The 16745-nt window shown below is 37.5% G+C and overlaps 1 protein-coding gene across 2 annotated transcripts in view; it reads left to right on the forward strand.

Annotated features, from left to right (window-relative positions):
* The window catches only part of cds1 (CDP-diacylglycerol synthase (phosphatidate cytidylyltransferase) 1), a 44387-nt gene extending 27989 nt beyond the window's left edge, over nt 1-16398 (forward strand). For both annotated transcript variants that reach the window (XM_062416800.1, XM_062416799.1), the window contains 8 exons: nt 3638-3696; nt 4473-4555; nt 5580-5667; nt 8805-8873; nt 10729-10881; nt 11563-11682; nt 13096-13199; nt 14110-16398. In XM_062416800.1, the coding sequence (XP_062272784.1) occupies nt 3638-3696; nt 4473-4555; nt 5580-5667; nt 8805-8873; nt 10729-10881; nt 11563-11682; nt 13096-13199; nt 14110-14245 (812 nt within the window). In that variant the 3' untranslated portion in view covers nt 14246-16398. The remainder of the gene's footprint in view (nt 1-3637; nt 3697-4472; nt 4556-5579; nt 5668-8804; nt 8874-10728; nt 10882-11562; nt 11683-13095; nt 13200-14109) is intronic.
* The last annotated feature ends 347 nt before the right edge of the window (nt 16399-16745 follow it).

The raw sequence follows: 16745 nt of genomic DNA on the forward strand, positions 1-16745 counted from the left end.
TTTTAGGATATCATGTATTTGTTGGTATCAGCTTATGTGAAAATAAACGTATGAATAACTTGCACACATTCTTTTTTTGTGGACCCAGCATCAAATTTCTGCTTTTAATCCATTTTGAGAGAATATATTAGAGGATTATGGTAAAAATGTCTAAGTGGTGTAACCATAAAAACTTTGTACCAAATAATTCAACTTGCTTAAAAACAGTAAATTCTCAATAAAACACCATATCAACTAGTTTGGCATGATCTTACATTATAACTTTTTATATTAAATAAAGGTAATGGAATACAATTGTTCTAAATATTACATTTAATCTGGTAACCATGGAGATCAGGAAACATTTACATGTTTTAAATGAAGTTATTATTAGTATAAGTCCACTTAAATACACTGTAGGTGATGGAATATGTAATATTTATCATTCTTTTGTGGTTACACCATTTGACATTTTCAGGAGCATTCAGTCTTACTTTGGTAAAAAATGGTGCAAATGTCATTTCAAATGACATAAAACCAACAAAAATACAAAACCTGATGATGCTTTTAAGACTATTTTTAAAGATAATTATTAATTGCTCATCTTGCCGACCCTTATTTTTCATTGACCCATTTATTAGCTGATAAGTTACAATAAATAAATCTGTAGATACTTTCTGTTTCCCAACGATTTACAATCTTTATTATATTTACAAGAGCAATGCCAACGATGTTTCAAGCCCAAATTGGCTCTTTGTCAGGTAGTTAAATAGTTGTGTAAATAAAGTTGTGCCACACGGATACTACATGTGTTATTGTGTCTGTCTCGGAGATTTGTACTAATGCTGCGGTTGCAAAGAAGCCGCACCCACGGGAGGCACAAAGAGTGTTTATTCAGTGACGCATACCTGAGTCACTTTGATGCCCTGATAAAGAGCCAGTTTGGGCTCGAACCTTTGCTCTCCTTCTTAATGTAATAAAGGAACACGTTTTTTTTTTAAGGGAGAGCTTTATTGTCACGCGAGTCCTTGAGAATAAGAAAGAGTGTCATTACATAGTTTCACCACCAGTTTATTTTCAACTGTGATTTTCTGTATTAACCAAATTTAAAGTATCTCTGTCAAACTATCAGATTCTACTTTATAATAAATATTGACTATTACAGTGTGACTGAACTTTTGTGGAGTTTTATATCTGAATTTAATGTGATGATATAATTATATTTCCTGTTTCCAGATGAAGTTGATGTAGATTAAAAGGCTGTAAATAAATATAAAAGCATTAAGCAAGTCACTTTAAGTTCAAGTGCTAACCTTCAGCACAAAAAAACATGAATATTACCCAATTTTAAACTCTCAAATATCAATATTAGTGTTGGGCTCGAAAATGCAGTAGCTGGTGTATTTCTCTGTTTATAATACAATACACATAATTGCTTGATTTCCCAGACAGGGATTAAGTTTAGTCCAAAAATAAACTTTTTTCTCAATGGATATTTTCCCAGAATCTTGTTTTCAGTCTTTGGATTAGTCTTAATCTTTCTCTGAGATACTGGATCTATATGTTGTTGAACATATTGAAATTTGAAAGCAGCAGTCCTGTTAAATCAATTTGGACTTAAAGCTGCATTAGTACATAATAATAATAATATTGATGATAATGATGATAATAATAGTGCTTGGCATAAAAGGAGCAAAGATCAATGTTAAAAAAAGAATAAAAAAGTAATAAGGATATATTTGCTAAAAGTCAGTTTGCAGTGAAAGAAACTTGGAAAGTATAAAAATTAAAATATCAAAATTTGATAATAACATGATGTAAATGATGTGCTGGGAAATTATCAGCGTTGATAATTTGTAGAAAATGTGCTACTAGGGCTTCACAAAATATTTACACAATGAGATGTTTGATAAATAATCATCAGTAATGAGGATATAATGACTAAATGGGTAAATACAGATAATAAAACAGACTGTTAACCCTCCTGTTGTCCTCGATTCAAGGAAGGAAAGGAAGGAGGGAGGGAGGGAGAGAGGGAGGAAGGAAGAAGGAAGGAAAGGAGTAGGAAGAAAGGAAAGGAGGAAGGAAGGAAGGAAGGAAGGGAGGGAGGAAGGAAGGAAGGAAGGAAAGGAGGGAGGAAGGAAGTAAGAAGGAAGGAAAGGAGGGAGGAAGGAAGGAAGGAAGGAAAGGAGGAAGGAAGGGAGGAAAGGAAAGAAGGAAGGGATGAAGGAATGGAAGGAAGGAAGAACGGACGAAAGAAGGAAGGTAGGAGGGAGGGAGAAAGGAAAAGAGGAAGGAAGGAAAGAAGGATGGTAGGGGGAGAAAAGAAAGAGAGAAGGAAGGGAGGAAGGAAGGAAGGAAAGAAGGAAGGAGGGAGGGAGGAAAGAAAGAGAGAAGGAGGGAGGGAGGAAAGAAGGAAGGGAGGAAGGAAGGGAGGAAGGAAGGAAGGAAAGGAGGTAGGGAGGAAAGAAAGAGAAAAGGAGGGAGGGAGGACAGACAGAAGGAAGGGAGGAAAGAAGGAACAGTCAAAACAGACGGGGTCAATTTGACCCGGGAGGACGACACAAAGGTTAATCTCAAAAAATACATGTTTACTGTAATTCCGCCTTTAAAAGCCAGAAAAGACAGACACTTATTCCATATGACGATATTACAATATTAAAAATCTAAGACGATATCTCTAAAATATCACTATTATCGCTATAATATAGATTTATTTCCCAGCCTTATGTGCTACAACATGCAACAACAGCACATATCTGTTGTATTATAGCATTGTACTGATAGCATCATGCTAGCAGCCACAGCCTGATGTGTATTAGAGGTAAAGTTTCCCTCTGGGATAAATATCCTGATACTGATGTCTGAGTGCTTCGCTTTTAGAGTCTGAAGTGGGTCGAACACACTTCCTCCTGAGTGTTGCTGACTTTGTTGTCTCTCAGTCGCCTCGGCCAAGCAGCATCATCATCATCATCATCATCATCATCATCAGCTGCAGTTTAAAAGCCTCCACAAGGACGCTCTGAAACAGATAGCATCTTCTCAAAGTGCCGAGCGGTAACAGCTCCCTCGAGAGCGTCCTCGGGTTCACCTAGACGGACCTGACACAGGAGCTTCACGCTGATGAAGACTGTCAATACAAATCCTAAAAGTTAGAATTAAAGGCAAAGAAAGGCAGATTTAATATATATAGCGTGTTTCATACACAGGGGCGATTTACATAAATACAAAATATTAAACAGTATTAATTTAAAACATGAAAACCTACAATAAAAGAGAAAGAAAACCCAATTATAATATAATAGAAAGAGAGAAAGAAAACAAAAAGCTTGACTTAAATAGAGCATAAAATATGAGAGTGCAGCATAAAATAATGATTTGCTTTAAAAGTCATTAAAAGAACATACAGTGCAAATGAAAGGTTACAATTTAAAGTACTTTTAAAAGAGCTCAATCATAAACACATCAAAAGAGAAATGTTTTTTATCCTTTTTAATTGAAATATATTCACATTTTGGGCTGATTTCAACACACACACATGCACATACAGTATATTTATAATTGTTTAAATGTGATAGATGTTTTTTTAATCTATTCTCTTTCAATTTTGTGTAAAAAAAAACAAAAAACTGACAGCATGTTGTCTACTCTTTCACAGGTTTCTGCATGTTTGTGCTGAGTTTAGTGAAGAAACATTACCGCCTGCAGTTTTATATGGTGTGTATCAGCCAAGTAACTCCCTCCTCCTCCTCCTCCTCTTCCTCCTCTTCCTCCTTTTCCCCCTCTTCCTTTACTCCACCACTAACTTTCCCACTGCTTCTTTCTCTCTCTCTTCTTTTTTTACCCTCTGAGAAGATTTCGTAAACTCGCCTCATGCTCATGATGTTGTTTCCATTGTTCAAGTCTTTTCTTTTATCATTTAAAACATTATTATTTTTTAAAGTGTATAAATGCTGCAGCTTTATTTCATTCACATGCATCCATGTTTTCCTAATTTTATCAACCCAAATTTATCATTAATGGATTTTTATTGACTAATTGAATTGTTCTTTTTTTTATTAGATTAGATTAATTGGCATTTATGCAAATTGCGTCATATATTTTGGCACTTTATCTCATGTACTCACTCCTGTTTGGTTTACGCTGCTGTTTTATTGCTTTTCAGACATTATTTTAATCATTTCATGCATGCATCTTTGCAAAAATTATTGAATAAATAAGTGACGCTCATCCTTTACTGCTGCCTGCTCGTCTCACATTACAATATTTGGAGGTTTTTTTATGTTGTTTTTGGATGTTTTATCTCTCTGCAGTGTTGCTTATGTTAGTGTCATTCACCTCCGCTGTCCGTTTGTCCGTCCGTCCGTCCGTCTGTTTTTCGTTGTGTTTGTATGACTTCACTATTTTTCTGACACGAGCCAACTTGTGAGCCGGCACGGCTACATTCCAGTGCAGTGACACTGTGGTGTTTGTGTTTGTGTTTGCCATTCCAGTTTGCTTGGACCCATGTGACCCTGTTGATTGTGGTAACTCAGTCCCACCTTGTCATTCAGAACCTGTTTGAAGGAATGATCTGGTAAGCAGGACACAGACAGACCCCCAGGAGACTTTTTTCCTTTTTTCCTTGTTGTCGTCTTTTTTAACTGCGTCGTATGTGTCGTCGTTTGTCGGGCTGTTTGTGACACAAAGCAAAGATTAAATTTAAAAAATCCACATAGAATATACAGCTTAGTTTGTTGTTTTTAACCCTTACATACTGTTCAGATCTAATATGACCCTTTATTTAAACATTTGGGATCAGTAAAAACATCCCAAGCCTTAAATGTTATGATTTTTCCTAAAGTGATTCAAAATATACAAATCTTTATTTATTTTAGTGCAGCTGATGAACATTCTGGCACATAAAGGGAATTCATGATTGGATTTGACCCATATTTATTTAAAATCCAGAAATGTTGTTGTAATCTTAATATTCAGTAATATATACTACTACTACGACTACTACCATTATTACTACTACTACTACTAATACTACTACTACAGTACTAATACTACTACTACTATTACTACTACTATTATTACTACTACAGTACTAATACTACTACTACTATTACTACTACTACTATTACTGCTACAGTACTAATACTACTACGACTACTACCATTATTACTACTACTGATAATACTACTACTATTACTACTACTACAACTTCTACTGCTACTACTACTTTACTATTACTACTCCTATTACTTCTACTACTACTACTACTACTTCTACTTCTACTTCTACTGCTACTACTTTACATTACTACTCTTATTACTACTACCACTCGTACTAGTAATACTACTACTTCTACTACTATTACTATGATTACCACTACTAATACTACTACTAATACTACTACTAACATATTTAGATAACAGAGATCCATAAATAAATGGCATAAATAAAGTCATTATAAAAATTACTATCTATTTTAATAATGACATTTTGATAATACGCAGCTTTTTTTAGTTCACAGTAGAACAGATATATTTTTAACCTGGATGATGTTAGTTCATCCAATACCTCTCAACATTATTCAAATGTCCTTTTTCCAGGTTTATTGTCCCCATTTCCATCGTGATCTGCAATGACATCATGGCCTATCTGTTTGGATTCTTCTTCGGGAGGACTCCACTTATTAAGGTAAGTCAAAAAAATCTTCATTATGGTTTATTATATGGTTTATTCTGGTCTATTTTAAGAGATTAATATGAAATTTAGTGGCTTTACTGCTTTCTAAAAGGTAGAAAGAGCTAAAAATGAACAGATCAGCAGAGATTCTATCACCATGGCAACATTCTTATGTCTCGGAAAGATACCAAAATATATTTTATTAAAGTATTTTCATTTTATTCATGGTTGGACTGCACACTGGGAAGGCTCGGTGATGGTCATGTGTTCACCATGAACTGTTACCAATTGTAAATGGAGGAGTTGTGATGGGGTGAGGTAATTAACCCTCAGGACAAAATGACAGAATGAATAACCGGCTGGACGTTGGTTTCACAGTCGAAGACATTTCCCGACTCCTCCAAGAGGCTTCTTTATTTCTAATGACTGGTGGGAAGGCCCGAGGCTTTTAAATCTCACATCATGCTCATCCATCATCACCCAGTTTTTTAAAGTTTTTTTTTTAGTGGAAATATGGAGTTTGGTCCTGCTATCCTTGTTGCCTTGAAATCGATTTGTTATTATAATTTTTATGGACACAAACTGAAAGCTACGAGCGCTTTAGGCTCAGCCGAAGAGTGGAGAATATTCAGTTTGGTGATCTGAGTGTCGTATCTGCTTTTTTGTCCACATCATAGTTCACTTAAACCTGTATTTACTGATTTTTTTGGCTACTTGGGGACTGTGGAAATAAGTATGATCATAACCTTTTAATAATTATCTTTATTTATAGAGCATTTTTCAAAACTCAAATTAAAAATAAAACTATTAAAACCTTCAAATTTAAAAGTATAGTGCAAATGAGCAATCAGTAAGACTCATAAAATACATAAAAATCTATAAAAGTCAGTGGTCCAGGCAGTGAAATTGATACTTTTAAGATGATATGTTGAACTTTTTAGCAAGTAGTTGCTTATTTCCACATCTAGCAGGTGAGGAGCAACATTATCATTCATTAGGAGTTGCCGAAATTCACTTTATTAAACTATGACCATTAGCCTGCACTGATGGGGGTTTGCAGCCGAGGTGTTCGAGGGTAAAATTCCGCACCTTGGTTCTTTGCTAGAAAATAGTTGATTGCTCCTTTCTGATTCAGGAAGGAGTCGCTGCCCCAAATGAAAGAGGTTAACTATCTCAGAGTCTTTATTCTATATTTGTAAAGCATTTTAAAACAACCACAGTGGACCAAAGTGCTGTAGAGAAGAGTAAATAAAAGACTTAACAGCTCACATGAGGCATAAAAATACAGATAAAATACAAATAAAATAAATTAAAAGACATAAAACGTGAATACAAAATAACACCCACACAATAAAAAACAATCAAATCAAATTGAATAAAATAAATAAAGTCTTACAAGGTGTCACAGGCCAAGGAGAAGTGATGGGTTTTAAGATCCACAGGTGGGTTTTTTAACTTTCTAACCTGGACTTAGTCTGATGGACGTAACGAGCTGCTTGAACATCTGTAAGTAGATTAGAGCAGAAGTGATACTTGTTTGTGTTAAAATGAGCCAGTAGATGTGGGTAAGCATCTGATCAGGATGCGTTCCTGTGTTGTGTGTTCAGGACGACTAAGACGTGATCTCAGGTCAGACACAGAACACACTGCAGGGATTATACAGTATATCCAATCAGGCCTGGAGACGTCTCTGGATCCCTGCTGGTAGACATGGCAACGGAGAAGGACATGAGTCAGATAATTGATTTGAATTTTAAATGAAGGATGTTTGGGTTACCTTCATTTACTTGCTGACACATGATCACGATCTGAATTAATATCAGAAAACTTGAAGAAAGTAGAAACTTGTTTTGTCTCCATGTTTAAATTAAGCTCAGACTACATGAGTTTTAGGATGAGTTGTCCCCGTTTCCCCTCTCCCAATAATCAGAGGAGAAATCTGGTCTACTTTCCAAATAGCATTACAAGCTAACGTTAGTCCTGGAGCAGCTGACCAGTGTTGCCAAGCAACGGTAAACACTGTTGACAGATATTAAAACATTTAAAATCTCACCTCCAGTTCTCGCTGAAGAACAGAAAACTAAGGTTGACCATGGGGACTAACCCTCAATCATTTATTCATCCAGTATTTTAAACCTTCTGCATTTGTTTTCTTTTCCTTTAGTGATGCAAATTATTATTAGTTTCCCCATGAGATCACGTGAGGTGATGCATTGTTCCCCTTGTGCTGAGCTGTGGTTCAGGAGGTTGTCTATTTATTTATTTATTATGTATTTTTGGGCTTTTTTGCCTTTTATTAGAGAGAGAGAGAGAGAGAGAGAGAGAGAGAGAGAGAATCGGAATATCAGAGGTTCAATTCCCAGCTCCTCTAGTCTACATGTTGAAGTGTCCTTTGGCAAAGATACTGAACCCTGAATGGCTGCTGCAGCGCTGTGTGAATGTTCGCCAATCATTAGCTTCCCCTGATGAGTAGGTTGGCATCCAGCATTGCAACGCCTGTCATCTGTGTGTGAAAGCTTCTGAACTTGAAAGAGAGACTACTAGATCTATCTAATCTAGAGTTTTTAACTGGATTTCACTCAATGACCAAACACACTCAAAGCTATTCATGTGCGGTCCACTCACCATTTAATCTGGCAGGATAATCTTCTATCCTGTAGTGTGTGTGTGTGATGCACTGTTATTTCTAAATCTTAGTAGTAGTAGTAGAGTGTGCATGTTTGAGATTAGAGAGAGAAAACATGTATGAAGACTCTCCTTTATAAACATGATGCAACCTGATTTCAAAGTCCATAAGTGTTTTAAAGCTCCTGCAGTCTGAGCTCCACTTTTCCTTTGTGTCATTCTACATTTTACTGCTCTTCCTCTCACCTTGAATAAACCTGGCAGCCAGACAAACCTGCTAGTAAATAACTCTTCAGGTTGACACTCGGGCCTCCTGAACTCATTGCTCCGAATTACTAAACACTATGGGTTCAAAATGCAGCTTTACTGTCTTAACTTAGCTGTTCAGTAACTAAGAGCAGAAGGAGAACAGGTTTATTTTAAAGCACATGTAGTCTGTGGTGAAAGAGTGAATAAAAAAGAAAAACGTTGCATTATATTGATTTGAAAGACCCCCTCTGTCTCTCTCTCCGACCCTCCTGCAGCTTTCACCCAAGAAGACCTGGGAAGGCTTCATCGGAGGTTTCTTCGCCACTGTGGTCTTTGGCTTCATCGTGAGTATTCTCCATCATTTATGTTTTTACGACTCACCCACATGGTCCATATTTCCTTCTACACATAGTTTCCAAGTGTCCAAGTATGCAGGTAAGTTAGTCCACTGTCTTACTACATCTCCACTATAGCAATGCAAACTCTAAATCGTGGTTGGTTAACCGCCAACATGCTGGAGTAGAGAAGAATAAAGCTCACAACTCAGTCACATTATCTTTATTTCTCTTCTCAACAAAGGATTTTAAATAGTCCCATATTGGCCTAAATATAAGACAACCCTGATTATAACATAAGCCCCGCCTCCACCTTTCCAACATCTGTTCTTTATAAGGGTTTTTTGGAGATGTAACACACTTTCACACTCGTCCTGTTGGGAAAGTTTCCCAGAGAATATTGTTTATCCGAGGAAGAAGAGACTCCTCATCCGTGAAGCTTTTTCTCTCTCTCTCTCTCTCTCTCTCTCTCTCTCTCTCTCTCTCTCTCTCTCTCTCTCTCTCTCTCTCTCTCTCTCTCTCTCTCTCTCTCTTTCATATAAATGGAAAAACTTCCATTAAAGCAGAATGTTAAAATCCCACATTTGTGTGTCTTGTTTATCAGCCACCACACTCACACTTCCTCTTGTCAGGCTCATGGAAGTGATCATAATTATTTTCTCTGGCAGTTCCTTCTTCTTTTTTTTTCTCTTTGAGCTCCTCATCATCTGTGACAGCAGTAATCATTTTGGCTGCTTGAGAGACGATTCAGATGCTGGTTCTGTTCCTGCAGTCGGAAGACGATTTTAAGTCTTAATTTCCTCTGCAGAAGAAGACAGTAGACTTCTGGAGCTCCTGCAGGTTAAACTGAGCCAAAATAACTTTAAACAGACTTGAATATACTCGCTGACCTATTAACGTCAAGGCTGTAAACAATCCATAATGCAACACTCTCTGTAGGAGTCGGTGTTACAGCAGCCATTCATAAATGATTACTGATCTTATTAAAAGAAAAATGATCTAATCCTTGTATATAACATGATATTTTCTAAATGAATATAATACTACTCACCAATGGTTATCATTATGATTATTAACATATTGTCTATTATATATAAAAATACATATTTCAATATGATGCTTACAATAATAATAATTCATTTTATTTATATAGCACATTTCTTAACAATGTTGCTTTACAGGAGAATTAAAACCAAACTTTGCAGATAAAAGTAAGCAACGAGGAGCACAGAGATAAAGACAGAAGTACAGAAGATTAGTTAATGATAAATAAACTAATTAAATAATACAAATAATAATAATAAGTAAAACAGTAAAAGAATAAGAACAATTAAAAGTTGTAAAAATAAATAAGTAGAGCAATTCAAACATTTGCAAAAGCTTTCACAAAGAAAAAGGTTTTAAATGATGATGATGATTATTTTTGCTCAACATATAGTCAACATTACAATACTCATTATTATTATTATTATATCTATTATTAATATTACTGTTATTATAATATACCACGGACATCCTACCATTCATACACACACACACACACACACACACACACACACACACACACATACACTGCTGCTAGGTCACCATATCTCTGTGTTAATCCTTGTTCGCCATGTTATTTCACCAATAAAGTTTTAAAAAAACAAAAAAAAAAGAACAATATAAGATGACCTCACTTTTTAAAATATAAAACATCATCTAATATTCAAGCCAATACAGAAAAGCATGTTTTTGCAGCTTTTCCACAGCAGGGCCTCCATTTGTCCAACCTAGCTCTCACTGATGCTCATAAATCAAGCAGCTGGAGTAAAAGAAGCTGATCATCTCTTTGTGTCTCGTTGTGTGTTTGTCGTACCTGCAGCTGGCCTACCTGCTGGCTCGGTTCCAGTACTTCGTGTGTCCCGTGGGCTTCAACAGTGAGACCAACAGGTTTACCATTGAGTGTGAGCCATCTGATATATTTGTGATGCAGGAGTACACTCTTCCTGTTGTGATACAGAACATACTGAGATGGGTAAGACTTTTAACTTCTCCAGACCATTATGTTTTAAATTAGATAATATATTTAATTATTGCCTATATATACACAACATTTCTTAATCCTAAGGACTCATAACACTGTGAAATGCTCCTTTATAGAAGACATTTTTCTTATATTTAACCCTCCTGTTGTCCTCGAGTCAAGGAAGGAAGGGAGGAAGAATTAAGGAGGGAAGGGAGGAAGAAGGAAGGAAGGGAGGAAGAATTAAGGAGGGAGGAAGGAAGGATGGAAGGGAGGAAGAAGGAGGGAGGGAGGGAGGAAGGAAGGAAGGGAGGAAAGAAGGAAGGAGGGAGGGAGAAAGTAAAAGAGAGATGGAGGGATGGAGGCAGGAAAGAAGGAAGGAGGGAGGGAGGGAGTAAGGGAGGGAGTAAAGAGGGAGGAAAGAGAAAGGAAGGAAAGAAAGAGAGAAGGAGGGAGGAAGGACAGACAGAAGGAAGGAAGGGAGGAAAGAAGGAACAGTCAAAACAGACAGGGTCAATTTGACCCGGGAGGACGACACAAAGGTTAAAGAAAGTACATTTCACTTCCAAATTGGATCTTAAAATCACCTGAAAGTGTGTCAATATGCTGTGTTATTGGATCTAATACGTTAAATTAGATTAAAATGATCATCTAATCGATTTTTTAATATATTTGTCTCATCTCTCCTTTTAGAAAACGGTGAACCTGTACCCCTATCAGATCCACAGCGTCTTCCTCTCGTCCTTCGGGTCTCTCATCGGGCCGTTTGGAGGCTTCTTTGCCAGCGGATTCAAGCGAGCCTTCAAAATTAAAGTAAGGAAATGTTTAATCAGCTCAAATTTCTTCTTCCTCATCATCTCAAACCTCAGCCATGTATATTCTTTATCATTATATTGTAATTTTCTGCCATTACTTCACTACTTTAACACTTAATACTACTACTAATAATAATGATAATAATGCATTTTATTCATAGAGTGCTTTTAAAGCTACTCAAAGACCCTTCATACAGAAAAAGGGAGAACATCTCTATAGTAGCAGGTGACATTGAAGTAGTCCAATGTGCTTTAATAGGCTGAGTGAATCTTCTCAAGCTTCGAGCTCACAAACAGACACAAAAATCAGTTGAGGAGAAGCATTCAAATATTTTCAGAAACTGGTCGGACCACTTTAACTGTGGCGAGGCTGAGATTTGACTTAAAGTGACAGTAGCCCAGCAGCAGTTTGCTTCATGCTGCAAAAACAACAGCACAAAATGACTCCTGCAGGCTGCTGCAGTGGCTCCACTTCAGTGTAAGTACAAGTCCTTGTTTTTTTTCAAATATCTGGGTCATTTCTCTGTTTTTGTAGTCAGTGCATCTGAATTTTTACATTGAGGCAGATTATATTAATATATACTGACTGCCATTTTATCACATCTACACTTAGTAACCTTATACATTAGCAGGGGACCTTTGCAAAGTCCATGTTAGAAAAAACACCTACAATAAGCAACACTATAGATGGTACTGTATTTAAATAATAGTCATTAACCCTCCTGTTGTCCTCGAGTCAAGGAAGAAGGGAGGAAGAAGGAAGGAAGGGAGGGAGGAAAGGAAGGAGGGAGGGAGGAAGGAAGGATGGAGGAAGGAAGGATGGAAGAAGGAAGGAAAGGAGGGAGGAAGGAAGGAAAGGAGGAAGGAAGGGGGAAAGGAGGGAGGAAGGAAGGAAAGGAGGGAGGAAGAAGGAAGGAAAGGAGGAAGGAAGGGTGGAAGAAGGAAGGAAAGGAGGGAGGAAGGAAGGTAGGGAGGGAGGAAGGAAAGAAGGACAGAGGAAAGAAGGAAGGGAGGAAGGTAGGGGAAGGAAAGAGGTAGGGAGGTAGGAAGGAAAGAAGGAAGGACAGAAGGATGGAAGAAAGGGGGATGGAAGAAGGAAGGGAGGAAAGAGAGAGGAAGGAGGGAGGGGAAAGAAGGAACAGTCAAAACAGACGGGGTCAATTTGATCCGGGAGGACGACACGAAGGTTAAAAAACACACACCAGAGATGCTTTTTTCCCCTTTTTAAGATGATTTTTTTTGGCATTTTTGTTTTTATTTGACAGTGAAAAAGCTTGGAGAGAGTGAGGGAAGTATGAAATATAAGAAAGGACACATTTTAATATTTTCATGTCCAGACAACCAGATAAACGGCACGTTAATGCAAAGCTTCATCAGATACCCGAGCACTGATATCTCTCCTCTCCTTCAGGACTTCGCCAGCACCATCCCCGGTCACGGCGGCATCATGGACCGATTCGACTGTCAGTACCTGATGGCAACCTTCACACACGTCTACATAGCCAGCTTCGTCAGGTACGGAGAGGAGTGTGGAGACTTAGAGCAGCAGTGTTTGTTTTACTGATATATATATGTATGATCGTGAAATATAAGATGATGAGGTAACTGTCATTTTTCTTCTCCATACTGTTTATAAGGCGATGCTTTTATAGCAGGACTGCACTGTAAGAAATGGAGGTGAAATCCTTAGCCCACATTTTGTGCAAAAATGCTAAAATGAGACTAGAGTATCTACTTATCTACAGTGGAGGGAAACGTCCTGGTAGTGAAATGTAGGTTTGTTGCTAGGAGAAAACAAACAATAAATTTGATGATATACACATTTAAATTTAGCAACATTAGACAACTGATTCCTCATACTGGCTTCAGCTGAATTCTTGAATGCATTAGTGTCCAGAACGAGTGAATTCTGTCTCAAATTTCTCTTTAAAGAGTTGAGGAACATTAAAGCCAATAAGAACCACCAAAAACACCTATAATGGTTTCCTAATATTAACAATATTGCTGCAGTATAATAACAGTAACAAGTTATAATGTAATTTCAAGTCTACAAATGTGTTTGAAGTTATTTTTCATGTAAGGAAAGAGCAGAAATGATCTCACACTCACTGATAAAGTCACTGATTATGAGTCTCTGTTGTCACTGGAAACAGGAGAAAACAAACCTTTGTTGCACCTCATAATAAAGCTAATAATGAGATGATTTTTATCTGCCAACATAAATCTAAAACACCTAATAATTAGTGTTGATTTCTGTTCTCCTCTGAAAGTTTGTTGCTTATCATTTAATAAATTTAATGCGTTTGTATATTTTCAAAAACCTCAGTAAGTAGGAAAAGGTAGAGAAGAGTTCCTGTTGCTGTGAGGTAAGGTTTTTTATAATCCAGTTTTCATCCATCCTGCTCACACTGTTATTTTCTTTTAGGGGACCGAACCCGAGCAAAGTGCTGCAGCAGCTGTTGATGCTGCAGCCGGAGCAGCAGCTCACCATCTTCCACACTCTGTACTCCCAACTGAGAGAGAGGGGCATGCTCCCCCCTGCTGCAGCCCAGGCTGAGTGAAGATCCTCCAGCTTCACAGAGGGGTGTGTGGGGGAGGGGGGTGACTGGAGAGAGTGTGTGTGATTGGTTTGGAGAGTTTGTGTAAGCATGTAAACGCAGACACATACACACACACACACACACACACATACATGAAACGACACACACGATCTGACGTATGGCTGTAAACGGTGTGTGTGTGTGATCCCAGGCCTCTCTCATATCCTGCCAGCTCTTCATCCAACTACCAAACCAGTTCAAAATCACAACTTTAAACCATGAGGTGACTCTCCAGACTACGTTGAATCGCCTCAAAGTAAAATAAAACCCCACACAAAACAACAACAGCGAAACATTTGCCGGCTTCTTGCGACTTCGTTTCGACTTGGAGCGGCAACATCAACAACTACACGTTTCACAAGCGAACAGGCAGCCCCCCCTCCTCCTCCCCTAACCCTCCCCTCCCATCCCCTCCCTCTCATCCTAAAGACTGAAGATGAAAAACGTCTTATCGAACAAACATTTGACTCTCAAGCACACTGCTTTCTCAGCGCAGGTGGACGGTGGATGTGCAGTGTCCCTGTGGACGGCAGATATATTGCACTGACTTTATTTAGATGAACAAATGGATTTAAGAAGCTTTTACCAGCAGAAACTGGGCCCAAAGTGTCGGGCAACGTGGACCTGAGCTACAGCAAAAAGACTATTGAAACATGTCTTTCTGGGGGGGGGGGGGGGGGGGGGAAGTAATGATGAAGCAGGGTTGTCGGACATTACTGTAGAAACTGTTTTATAGACAACGCTCTATTTAATGGTCTTAACCTCATAGCATAACAAACAAAACAAAACATGTAGCATGTACGCTAGTCCTGTGTCGGGCGACTGCTAAACCAAGCCATGTTTATTCTCCTCTTCCACAGTGTGAACTTCTAGCTTTTAGGTTTCTGTCTGAATCTCAATAACTCGCACAATAAAAGTCAGTTTAAAAAAAAAAAAGATTGACTTGTAGGCATGTTAACGCAGAAACTAGAGCATCAGCAGTGCACTCAAAACACTCAAGTTAATGTGTATTGTATATAAATATAGTGAAAATATTTAGCTGAACAAATACTTAATATATATATATATATAAGTACTTCTTCTGTGACCTGCTGGGGATAAATGAAAAAAAACACTTTTAAGCTATGGTGATGAAATGATATGCAAAAAATAAATAAGAAGAAAAATACAAAAAAAAATAGAGATGTAACTCATTTGTAGCCTTTAGCATGAACAAATTTAGATTTTTAACAGGCGGGGATGTAGATTTGATCTGAGGTTGAGGGTGTTTAAGAGGGTGTGCTGGGTGAATTTTGCTAGAGATTGTAAAAATAAATTAAAGGTATAGTTTTGACATTTTGGGAAATACGCCTGTTTGCTTTCTTTCTTTCTTTCTTTCTTTGAGTGAGATGGACGTCACTCTCATGTCTGTGCTTGTAGTACGGAGCTGGAGCTAGGAGGCGATTAGCTTAATTTAGCCTAAAGACTGGAAGCAGCTATCCTGAGTCTTACCAAATTTCTAATATCTGTCTACAAAAAGACATCCAACTCCTACTAATTAGCACGTTAATTAACAATCTTGTTATCAAAGCAATGGCAGTTTCAACGCTAAAGAGCAGTTTGTGTGAGATGTGCAGAGCAGCTAACTCAGATGCTACAGACAACATCAAAATCAAAATAATCACAATAATTAATTAATAAGAATTTTAAAAACCTTGTCTACTTGTCCTTTCTGACACTTTATGTGATGCTTGAGACTTTTTACTTCGTAGAACCAGACAAAGGAGCTTTTTCTCCATTCATCTCTACGGTAAAAATGTTCCCGCCAAAACTTCTGCATCCTCTCGATACCAGAAACCAGAATCGTTTTTCCTGAATACCACATAAGGGGTAAAAGTTCATGTTTTGTTAAACTTCAGCTGGAAAACCTGCTTGAAAATCAAAGCTCACCTGATTTCTTCTGTACTTTTTGTGATGCTTGAGATTTTCAGTGATATAATGACCTTTTTCTGCATTCATTTTTACGGTAAAATGTTTCCCGCCAAAACTTCTGCATCCTCTCAATACCAGAAACCAGAATCGATTTTGGTGATTAGCATGTAAGGGGTCAAAAGTTCATGTTTTTTTTTAACTTAAGCTGGAAAATCTGCTTGAAAATCAAAGCTGACCTGATTTATCCTGTACTTTATGTGATGCTTGAGATTTACAGCGATATACATTTGCTTTTTTTCCCATTCATCTCAATTGTAAAAAATTTCCCGCCAAAACGTCTGCATCCTGTCGGTTTTGGTGATTAGTATATATGGGGTTAAAAGTTCATGTTTTGTTGACCTTAAGCTGGAAAAATCAAAGCTCACCTGATTTCTCCTGTGGAAATAATGATCATGCTCTACTCAGTATTAAACTTGTGCTTTTGGGTGTTTAAAGCCCATAAAGGTCGGACTGTTTTACTATTGTTTAACAATAATTCGTAACATCACGT

The sequence above is a fragment of the Scomber scombrus genome, chromosome 4 (assembly GCF_963691925.1).
Source record: "Scomber scombrus chromosome 4, fScoSco1.1, whole genome shotgun sequence".
NCBI classification, from domain to species: domain Eukaryota; kingdom Metazoa; phylum Chordata; class Actinopteri; order Scombriformes; family Scombridae; genus Scomber; species Scomber scombrus.